The sequence below is a fragment of the Chiroxiphia lanceolata genome, chromosome 1 (genome assembly GCF_009829145.1).
Source record: "Chiroxiphia lanceolata isolate bChiLan1 chromosome 1, bChiLan1.pri, whole genome shotgun sequence".
NCBI lineage: Eukaryota > Metazoa > Chordata > Aves > Passeriformes > Pipridae > Chiroxiphia > Chiroxiphia lanceolata.
In genome coordinates, this window is record NC_045637.1 from 36,613,081 (window position 1) to 36,625,291 (window position 12,211).

At 39.5% G+C, this 12,211-nt stretch overlaps 1 protein-coding gene across 4 annotated transcripts in view; it reads left to right on the top strand.

Annotated features, from left to right (window-relative positions):
• Positions 1-12,211, top strand: part of LOC116787809 (cytochrome P450 7B1) — a 130,188-nt gene that overhangs the window by 70,692 nt on the left and 47,285 nt on the right. Inside the window, exon 1 of one of the 4 annotated variants that reach the window (XM_032689761.1) lies at positions 9,714-9,795. The exons of the other annotated variants lie outside the window; for them this stretch is intronic. Coding sequence (XP_032545652.1) covers positions 9,731-9,795 — 65 coding nt within the window. The 5' untranslated portion in view covers positions 9,714-9,730. Of the gene's footprint in view, positions 1-9,713; positions 9,796-12,211 lie in introns of those variants that run through there. 4 annotated transcript variants of the gene reach the window in all.

Here is a 12,211-nt window from a genome sequence, read left to right on the forward strand (position 1 = left end):
AGTGAAATTTGTAATTCCTTAAATAATTTGTCTCTGGGGGTGGATAATGCATATTTGAGCATTTTAATTGCAGTGTATTGTATTTTATTTTCAGACTAAGGGCTAGTGTACACAGCAGTTTTCAGTGTTATTGTATAATGTGTAATGTCTCTGATTAAAGATTATTTGTGTGCTGGGGGTTTTATTATTATTATTTTTATTTACTTCATAGACATACTTCACAAAATATCATAGGCTGGCATCTCTGCAGTAGCTCGGAGCTGCTCTTTAAAATGTCCTTGACTTTAAATAAGTATATAGCCAGAATAGGCATATTCTTGGCTTCAATGTAATTTGCCTTAGTCCACTCTCTGACAAGGCTGTTTAGGAGGGAGGATGCCAGTGGTTTCCAAGAGGAAAATTTATAGTGGGGGAAATTCAGTGTTTGACAGTAACACAAAAGGACATGAGAGGCAGGTATGAAGGCACCTACTACAAGGGATTCCAAATTTTAACTGGACTTTTGTTTGCTTCCGCAATACTAACTGTTGGAGAATTTATTAATTAAATAAAAACAGTAGAATCCTTCTGACATCATTAGGCTCGGGGGAAGCTGCTAATGTACTGCATTGCTTTAGCAGTGAGTATGTTCTGCTTGGGCCATTTACTGGGAAGAGCATTGCAAAGAGGAACATGAAAGAATATCAGAATCCTTCTTCTCCATTGCATTTTCTTGGTTTTTTCACATGTTGGGGTTAGGGAATGGGACAGCTCAGAATACTTATTTTTGCTGAGATAAAATCCCCACACATTGAATATTCTGTTTTAAATATAAAGAACCAGGATAGCCTAACTCTTGGCATCCCTTTCCAGTAAGGATACAGGGCCGAGTACCTTTGCAGCTTTACCTGGGCTTTCAAGTTGCCATCTCTAAAATACACCATGTTGTATTTCCCCTCTTATGTCATGTTGAAGACATGCAGGGCTCAAAAGAGCTAACGGGTCTGTAAACTTCCTAAGGCCCTCCTGATTCTCTTCAATTCAAGACAGGTAGTCCTGAAGGTTAGATCCAATGCGATAAGGCAATAATGATCTTTTTATTGCCACGTGATAACCATCTGATTTCTTTTTTTCAGGTAATTGGCTGGTTTGTAATAGAGGAGTGAGGATGATTTAAGAACTTCTTGGAAACATGCCTCACTGCATTAGCAACTGAAACCAACATAGACTTAGCTGAGGTTTTTTCATACTTTTCAGTAGAGTATTTTAGAGACCATTAAATGTGAAATTAATTAATCCTTATGATTCCTTTGGGAGAAGTAAGATTGTTATTAGTCCTGTTTTACAGATGGGGGAAACTGAGATAGTTTCAGGCAACTCACTTCTATGTAGTGAACCACTGGTGGAGCAAGGAGGATAGCATAACATGTCCTAACTGATTCCTAGACTTCTACCTTAGCTGCAAATGATGCTGTTTTATTGCTGGACTACTGCATCTCCAAACTCTTTCATATCTATGCCAGCTTGCAGTGCCTTAGGCATACTTAAGTTCAGGGTCCAGATACCACAAATTCTGCATCCAGAGAATAAGACATATAGTTGTCTGTCAAAACGTTAATTTAATAACCTTGCCACACATGACATAAGAATTCTGGGAGAGCGTGAGGTGCAGGACTGGTTTTGGTGTGTCATTCATTTCCTTTGATCACACCAGTGCTTCTCTCCAGTTCCTTAACACTATTTCTTTTATCTCGCTCTTGAAGCCTTGCTAAAAACAGCCTTGTTTACTGTGTAGTCTTAATTTGCTCCCTGAAAACCACCCTTATGATATGCAGGGGCTGTGAAAGAAGAGAACATACACAAGCCTGCAGCTGATGGCTGGATCATAACATGTAAAAAGAAAGGGAAAGGGATACAGTAATGCTCAGCAACTGTAATTCTGATACATCCTAACTTTATACTTGATAAAACAATGTACCTTTAATTTGAGATCTACAGTGTTGGTCTTTGAGTTTGTTTGTTTCCCTTGTATTCTCAGAGAACCCAAAGGAAGCATGCTTCTTGCCTGAGTAGCAACAACATCCTACGTAGGTCATGATAGCCCATCCAACTCCAGCCTCCAAGACTACTGCACATGCTGCTTCAGCTTGTTAGGGGATTAACAACTTTAGCTGAAAGAGCAATAAGCCTTTTATCCTTTAGGCATCAGGTATTGCAGGGGTATGCACATCACGTTTGAACAGTGCCCTCTCCAGTGGGATTGAAAAAGAAACAAAGGAGGAATGGAGGACAGTTGAGGGGAGAGACCCCAGCAGCCTGGGACAGGGTGTATTGAGCCCTGGATGATCTTGCTTTCTGACTGATTTGGCTACTCCCAGGGTTGATGCACAGCCTGAAAAGAAAAGGGCTCTGTTGGGGTGGTGGCTCCTGGGGACTCCGCCTCTGGCTGCCTTTAAGTACATTGTATTTCCTTTTTATTGCACCTGCAAGCAGTACTCGGGAGCAAGACACTAAATTTTGTATACCGTCTGGATGTCAGCAAGCATTGCAAAGAGCGGGGTTCTATTCCAGTTAGGATGCCAGTTTGGCTTAGCAAACTAATGCAAGTGGGACAGAATAGCTCCGGGTTTGTTTTGCTCACTCCAGCATGCTGAGCTGGGCTAAAAATCATTTTCATTTTCACCTCGTTTCCCAGAGAAAAAATCCTCCCCATTATAATTTTTTCCTCCTCTCCAAGAGACTGTTTCATTTCGTTGAAAACAGACAAAAAAACTTTTGTTTCTAAATTCTTGTTTGTCTAAACCTCATCATGACTGTAAATCCAGGAGTAGTGGTGTAATAGGTTTTGGGCCATGCTTTTAATCTTATAAGATGGACCTTAAACATTTTTTGTCCGTTTTTGACTTCACAAGAAATGTGTGATATTTGTGCATTTGGTAGCATGTCGTTAAATTTGTAAGGCGGATCACCAGCATTATGTTTATGGGCTGAGTTCATGATACGTTTCTGATATGTCCATCCTTGGATCCAGCATTGACTTCAGTAGAAAGTTTCACCTTCCTGACTTTCAGCTGTTGGTATATGGTAAAAATACAACTTTCAGCAGTTCAAATGCCTCCCCATGTCTGCTGGTTTCCTGGATCCTGGATATTTTACTTGAAATATGGTGGTCTAGGGACTCGTGTCAGAAAGGAGAGATTGAGAGGGTGACAGGACAGGGCAAGGGGTGGCTGCATCCATACGGACGTCAGCAAAGTGCAGAGCAATGCCACATACCAGAAAATACTGCAACTACCTCTTGCATTTTGTATAAGCAATTTTCCAGTCTGTTGTCTTCTGTCAAATGCAATGTTCTGAGACATTTAAATAAAATAAATATTGCTGTTGAGATATATTTAGAACCATGTGAAATTTCTCTAGTGAAACTCCCAGCCAGGCAAAACATGCTGGCTTTCAGGTTTATGTACCACTTGAAGCTTTGTCTGGGTTTGTCAAAGAGGTTGTTCTTGAAATCTGTCAGTGAAGGTGGGCTGCTTTCCCAAGGAGGCAATCAAAGGCCCTACTTGCCACTAAGGATGCTGCTGGAAGATTTAAGCAAACCAGGAGTGGGTCCAGGTGAGCCTCAGAATAGAATTGAGTTTCCCACAGATGGCAGGTCAAAAAAGCAAATGATGAGAACAGGCTGCTAATGGAAATTGAAATGGAGGTTTGCATAAATCTCCCACCCCTGCTCATTGTGATCACTGAGCTTTCGCATTTGCCTGTCTTCCCAGATGTAAATTGCTTATCTAATGAGGATGGGTGTTGGTGTCACGAGTACAGGCACACATGGGGACTGGCCAAGGCAAGAGTAGGTGCGTGTAAATCCTCCAGAGGTGGGGTGAGAGCCCACTGGAATGGAGGCCATGATGGGGCCCTGGGGCAGGGTGGCCTGCCCGTGGCTTAAGCATCCAGCTTCCTCCCTCCCTCTTCTCTAGCCATCACAGGGTTGCTCCCAGAACATCACCTCTGCCCTGTGGAGTCACCCTCACCCTAAAGTGCTTCTATTTTGCCCCCTGGGGTGCAGTTGGGTGAAGCACTCCTGCTCAGCTGTAGCCCTGTTTTGAGGCTTCTTGAGTGCAAATGCGTTAGGTGTGCACATCGCATTCCCCTGGCTTTGGGGAGGGAGGCTGGCAGCACAACAGTTTGGCAGGCTGGGACCACTGGTGCCACACAGGCTCTAATTGGTGCCACACAGGCTCCAGTGCACATTTTACTGCACTTTTGCCCCAGTGCTAACATCCAGTCAAATGGATTTTGATAAAGCAGCAAGCAATGTTCTCTCCATTTTCCTGGTGAGATGGGGAGGGGAGGCTGAGCATATCTTTAAATCACTGTCCTTTCTCTTCGTAAGGATCCTCAAATTAATTTGAAAATATACAAAGGCTTTATTATAAAATATGTATTCGTGAGGAAGCAGGCAATTTTGTTCACCACAGTGGTGGTCTAGCTGTGGACATTATAAGATAAAATTTTTAACAGCATTTAAAATAATTACATACATTGTTTAACAACTCTTTTTATTATTATTTTTTTTAACTCAATAGGGCCCTTCTTTTATTCATTTAGAAGTTAGCCTTGTTTGATAACGTGCTAGGAAGGGATACAGAAATCTTTATTCTTCCAGAGGGTTGAATTCTTTTGTGAGATATGATAGACAAAGCTGGCATCCCTTGTAGAAGATATGTAAAGCCTGTCTCCAGACATTGTGACATTGCTACAGACAGAGTTTGTCATCCATAAATTTACAGCTTATTTCAGTCTATTCATAAATTGACTAAATTTTTTTTTGAAAGAAAAAAATATATATAGGTGTATAAAATACCCAGTTACAGGTTGTGTTCTATTTAGCCCTTGATTGAAACGTATTGCTCCTCAGTATCTTTTAGCTATGAAAATTATAATATGGAACAGAGATTAGAATGAAATTATCATGGCTAGAAGGCATTTACTCAGTGGTGGCAGCCACATAAACCTGAGCCCTGAGAATGATGATAATGCATTAGGTTCTGCATGCCCGATATTATTGCTGTACATTATGTATGTTTCATTTATACTATTTCGCACACACCAGCAACGCTGACAGATAGGTAATTACTCTCTGCGCCAATGAACACTTATCAGTCCCGCCGCTGTTTATTGCAGGGATGAAGTGCGCTTGTCAGTCAAGGTCACTTGTTTGTGTGTCCTTTTTAATAGTTCTTTCACAGTTGTTGAACTTTGCGGGTGATTCTTATGGCAAGCTTTCGTCAGGTTGCTTTACTACATCGCCTGCCTTATTAAAGTCATTTGTATTTTTCGCTTTAATTGATAAACAACCGAGTTGCAGGAAGCAAGACTGGAAAGAAGAAGGAGTATATTTTGCTGGTCAGCTGATCCACAGGGGTATTTGGTCATGGATGACCTAAAAAACCAGCATTTTGCAGAGACCCTCAGACCCTGCTGTGCCACCAGCATAAGCTGGTGAAATCTCTTGTGATAAAGATAAACATCAATTTAATGGTAATGGATACCAACACAATCTGCAGACTGCTGTAGGGCTACTGCTTGTGCTTTTTGGTAGAATATTTGCCAGTTCTGAGCAGGGCTCTTATTGTTTGCACCCTCAGGACATGCATGCAATAGACCAAGCCACTTTGCCTTCAAATCAGGGTTTCCTTTTCTGTAAGAAGCCTCACAGAAACTGTATTATTGCATAAAGTATGCTTTACAGACTATGTGTGTGACTCTAAAATTATTTTTTTCCTATTCTTCAAATTAATAGTGTCAAAGGCATTATGGCAAGCCCAAAATTTCTTTGATGACAAAGAAAAAAATCAGAAGCTTTCTCTTTTTCTCTTTTTTTTTCTCTTTCTCTTGTTTTTTCTTTTTTCTCCTTTTCCCCTCTTTCTTTCTCTCCTTTCCTTCCTTCCTCCCTTCTTTCCTTCCTTCCTTCCTTCCTGTTTGCTGCTGAAGCTTTATTAGAAAACAGAATAACCTCTAGGATATAATAATTTATCCAGTCAAGATAACTGGAGCTATTTCCTTAAGCCTGTAATCACCCTGAGTTTGTGTGTTGTGAGATTTATACTGCAGTTCCTTATTACCAAAGAAACACTTAGAAAGGATTTATGTAGTGTGTGCAGTGCGTGTGTCTGGAACTTCTGTATGTTCCCAACTTCTGCACTCTGGTGCCTCCTTGGTCCTTATTTGTAGAGGGCACTATTTTGAAGTGGAGACTGAACATTCAATTAAATGCAAATTTTATTCAGGCATTAAAGCAGAATCACATTCATTCATTAAACTCAAATGATGCTTTTATTTAGAAAAATATATCAGCACATGGTAGCACCACATGCTGCTTATAAATAACTATGGTGATCTGGTTGTGCAAAAGTATATAATTTCATTATTAAAGGATTTAAACTCCTTACAAGGTGCATGGTGTCCATGAATGTTTCACTTAATTTGATTACATCCATAGAAAAAGCATTTCACTTACATGGGAGGCAGTGGGTCTCCTGTCTTACGGCGCTGTTCTAATGCATTATGATCCCAGTCTCACACTCGTAGGTTCCAACTTGACTGGACGTGTTTAATATTTCGAGTGCATAAATGCAGATTTGAGCAATTCGGTTTGTTTCTGAATCTAGCCTACCAAGCTTCCACGTTTTCAAACCACTTCCTTTTCTTAGTTCTTAGTTACCAGAGTGTTACAAAGAAAGGGGTTTGATCTCATGTAGATAGCATAGCATTAATTACCCTGACACTAATTAAACTGCATCAAACAAATACCACCGTGTTCCTCAGGGGGACAACAGAAGGCAGTTTAAAATAATTACTGGAGCTTCATGCATGTGTGAAGTTTTCATTACTCTTAGGACACAAGCAAAAGAGATTTGATATCATTAAAATCTCCCCCTTTAGTGTTTGCAAAAAATGACTAAAATTTCCTTGGAGCATATTGATGTCTAAATAGTAGTGATTTCAGTTCTTGAGAATAGTAACTTTTCTTTAAGAATTGTAAGCCTGTGAAGCAGGAACAGGTGTTCCAGTCCACATTCTGGTATGATTATGTATTAGCTTATGTTTGTCAGACCATTTCATTAACCACCCACTGCTATCACATATACATATACTTTGTTCTTTCTGAACCATGAAATGAAATGCATATATCTTCACTAATGCTTGCTATCAATGTAAATGAGAAAAGGAGGCTTATTACCAGTCACTGCTGCTGTGAAGCACACACCTCTGTACAGTTACAGGTAATAAACATCTTTTTGTAAGTAGGAAGCAAGATATATTGAGTTCTGTGTACAGTAAGAAGCACACATGCCTTCGACCGCACTCCAGTGTTAATAAATTGCAATTCCCAGACGTGTACACATTCAACAGGATATCCTAAAGCACCTAAAGCACCTTTCTGAAGGTGCTATTCCTTTTCATGCTCTTTTATATCTTGCAAATGTTTTGAAGCTAGCAAAACTTTGCTGGTCAGCCATTAATGGGCAGCTTCTATAAGGAAAATTTGAGCATGTTTGCACCGCTGAGCAAGTACCAGTTTCTGCACCAGCTGTTGCCCCTGTCAGAGCCAGCATCAGCTTTATAGGCCCTTTGAAAAAGTCGGTGGAAGAGTGATGTCCCTGCCCAGGGTGGGGGGTTGGACTAGACAGCCTTTGAAAGGTCCCTTGCAACCCAACCCATTCCATACAGTTCCTCATGCCATAGACTGGCAAGCAAAGATGACACCAGAGACAGTAAATGCGGACAATGTGGAGTTCCAACCTTCTGCAAATGCTGTACTTTGCTAATGCCTACTTGATTATACAGGAAGCACCACTTGCCCTTTTCCAAGTTGATGAGTGTGTGTACTTCGTATTTCCCAGTGCTCTAAGAGCCACTGAACCCATTGTACAGGGTCATTTATCCTCTTTATTTCTAAAGTCGACACAGTGTCAGTGAACTTCTTTGAATTTAGCACTGATGGCAAGGGTCTATGGTGAAAGGTATGTGAGACAGAAAGCATTTCTAGATCTGCACTAGGTGTAGTGTTCTGAGTGTGTGATTCTTTCTCAAAATTTAATTATGTGTAATTTGAATGTATATTGTCATTTATCATAACCTGCTTACTTTCTGGAACCTTTGAGCAACTATTTAAAAGATTTTATCTGTAATGGAAGGTCCGATTATGCTGGGGATGCTTCTTTTTTTAAATTAAAGTATTGTCTTGATATTACTAAATCTACTGCCTGCAATATAACATTGAATTAGGGTTGTGCAATTGACAGACTAAGTAGAGATGATCAAAACTGATTGGAGAGGAAATACAAAATTAATCCAGTTGTAGGATTCTGTGAACCCAACAAACACGCACAACAGAATACTTTTATTTCTTTGGAGCCAGATGGTTTGTCCTATTTTAAGCTGATAGATTCTTCATGCATTTCTTTTGGATGTCATTGGTTTTAACTGCCAGACAGTATCTACTGTTAGAAGTTTCCTTATTCCTGGATTATTTAAAGAGTATTTTTGGCACATTCAAATGATCATACTGTATACCAAGTTAATTTTTCCTTACACTTAGCTCATACGTGAAAAAAGTGTTTATATAATGAAAAAAACCCTCTAAAATGAACAGTTCTTTTTTTCCTTCTTTTGACATGATGTTGACAGAAGTCGCTTTGATGTAGTTTAGAGTCATGAATTTTCTATCTGTTCTGTTTTTCCTGGGGCTCCATCTATTCAGACATCCTGATCTGTCATTTTGCAACACTTTGTGAAGTGCTTGACAGATAGCGGTTTTGACAAGTGCTGGACATCAGCAGCAATTCAGAATAAGCAGTGTATATTTCTCCAGGTAAAGTGACAAAACGTCTAAAAGCGTAAGAAGAACTGTACAGTCTTCAATCACATTTAATGTTACAAAGCAAGACTTTTTCTGCTTTCTCCATTTATTCTAGTAGCGTGCAGTGGCTCAGAGTTGGGTATCTGCTGGAATTTTGGATTGATAACTTTTCCTTTTCTTTTTGTATTTCCTAATATATGACTAATTTCTCCAATCTGATTAAAAAAAATGAAAGGGCTTGCTGAGACATATCCAGAAAAATGCAGCACAATTAAAGTTTCATGTAATATTAATTTCCAGGGTCTTCTAGTATTTGACATAAACAATATGTATGTGACCAGTTATCTCCGCTTTCGTTATTGTGGTTTGTTGGTGTGTTTGGGGTTTTTTTTGTAATGTCATTTTAAGTCTACAAATATAGCATGTATGAAGAACATAATTTAGGAAAATCACCATTATTCCTTAATTATTCTATTTCCTATTCCCTTCTCAAATCCTTTCTTGATGGTGGTCTGTGCTATATTACCCATAGGTAATCATAGATTTCATATTTACATTATGTAGTATATTGAAAATGTAAAACATTTCATATAATTATTCTGCATCTGTATTCACTCAAGAAACAGCTGTTGAAAGTTGAGGGGGATGCAAAATGGCACAGCCTGAAGATGTTCTTGTTCATTCAGCTAACTCCTTTTTGATGTGATACCTACTGGCAGGGTTGTGTGGTGAATTCAACTTCTTTGACAGCCATCAGCCCCACTGACCAGTAGTTTCAGTTTTTGTAGTTAGGGGAAAGATGAGAAAAAATATTTCCATAATTTAGATTTTTTTTTTCAGCTGCTGGATCGAAAGCCCCTGCCAACAGCTATCTAAATCAACACCATGCCAACATGTTCTGTAGTCCGAAGGTCACTCAAACATCTGGCCCCACAGTCTTGTTCTTTAAGGTTTGTCACTGGGCAGCATCTGTTTATAGATTCTTTCTCAACCTCTCTTTGATCACTTTGACAGCAAAAAGAAGCTTCTATCACCCTTGATGTGTTAAGATAAAAATATCAGGAAGATCAGACCATTGTAAAATTTGGTTCAATTTCATGTAATACTGTATCTGCGCTTTTAGTTTCTTAAGTTTAGTTGTTTTTTTTTTCTTGACTGAGTTAGAGAGTATTATATATTACTCTTCACTGTTGAGATTTAAAAAAAATATTGTCAGAGCTGATATGTTCAGTGGGAATGTGAAAATGACTACACTAAGCAGGTCTTGCCCAGCTAAGCTTGGTCAGCATTAAAAAAAAAAAAAGTTTGGAAAGTGAGCAGAGCCGGCATATTTAGCTCTGATCTATTTTGAGTAACGTGTTATCTAACTCCCTCTACCATGTCTGTCCTCTGTACTCTGACAAAGAGTTACCTTTTCATAAAGGTTTAATCTCTTATGTCTGTAGATATTTCTTTTATAAATAATCATGGGGAAAATGGAAATATCACTGCTTCCCTTTCCTTTTACTAACTTTGAGTTAACTTTTACATCTAGCATTGCCAAACAATGTGGAACTTCTTGCTTTATTCCAGACAAGAATAAATAAGCATTCTTTATCCTGATCTTTTTTTTAAAAAAAAACATGTGGTAGTGTTTGACAATATTAGAATGATCATATTCATAAACATTACTGATGTCTAGTTTGTACCATAATGGAAAAGATCTTAGGTGACTTATGTAATCTTATGGGGTCTTATGGTCCTATCCTCAGCAAAGATACTTTGTTTGATATGTAACTCAGGGACAGACTGTCCCTGAGTCATATTACAGACAACTGTAATATGAATGCATAAAACTACGTGTATGTGGAATTAATTTTTGTTTATGCACCTCCAGAGTTTGTGGCAAACAATGCAGACAGCCCTAGGGTCCTTTGTTACTCCAGGGAATTGTTACAGCATGGTATCAGTTATTCGGACCTATTCATCTTCATCAGAGAGAGGTCTCTGCATGAGAGCCTTATTAAATGTGCACATAAAGGCCTTAGTCCTGTACATCTACCATGGGTAGTCACCTTGGTTCTGTAATGGTGGTTTTATGGATATATATCCATCTGTTAAATAGAAATGAACCACAATCTCATTTCACCTTGACTATAGGTAGCTAAAATATTTTATCATAGTCAGTCAAGTGTGAGAAAATAATCATATGTAGAAATCAGGAGCAGACACATCTTAGTTGGGTGCTGTCTAGTTTTATGAAATTATACAGGAATGCATATTTCAAGTGGCCCAAGTGAGGAGGCTGCATTCCCACTGTTCTCTCAGGTGCAACCATCCTGGGCATTGGGTGCATGTAGCAGTCTCCTCTCAATTGCTGGTAGTGTAACAGGAAAGGGACACCCGAGCAGTGAGGGTCAAGTACTGCTGGCAGATTGGAGCTGTAGTGGAAAACTCTGTTTTCCCCAAGAATACAGGAAAGTCATGAAGAGTCTCAGTGGAGAAGCTAAGTTTGAACCCAACACAGGGAAGAGAAGAAAGCCAAAAGGCAGGTACGGGCTCCTTCCTCACAGGAACATGCCACCTCAGAGGTGCTCAGAATTAAGGTGGTAGAACTTAATCCATACTAAATGATGTCCAGCAGCTTTGAGGAGCAAGATGACATGGCCAGTTGATGAAATTTCTAGTTGTATGAGAGAAGGGAAAGGTCGTTCTTCAGAGATATTTTCAGCAAGAAGTGACAACATTTTGTTATAATCTAATATGCAAAGAAGGCCAACTCTAAGACTGTAGATCTGAAATATACAGAGGGTAGGCGCTTCCATAGTAACTGTGAAAGAGATGTAGGCTTTGAATTTAAATTCCAGCTAGCACATTTAATAGTGTATGAACTGTTTAGGATAGATTATTTCAGAGTAATTCTGCATAGGATCTTCCTTTCTATTAGAGCAGTCTTGTGACATGGGTTAGTTGCACAATCCTACATCTTCTGACTTCTCCTATCTCTTACTTCATGTCTTGATGCTTTCTTTGCAGTTTCTTTTTCAGTGTAATCTTTCAAATCCTATGAGGAGAGGCTGAGGGAACTGGGGTTGTTTAGCCTGGAGAACAGGAGGCTCAGGTGAGACCTCATTACTCTCTACAACTACCTGAAAGGAGGTTGTAGCCAGGTTGGGCGGCAGTCTCTTTTCCCAGACAACTGTCAGTAGGACAAGAGGGCACGGTCTTAGATTCTGTCAGGGGAGGTTTAAGTTGGATATTAGGAAGAAATTTTTTATAGAGAGAGTAATCAGACATTGGAATGGGCTGCCCAGGGAGGTGGTGGATTCACCATCCCTGGAGGTTTTTAAGATGAGACTGGCTGTGGCACTTAGTGCCATGGTCTAG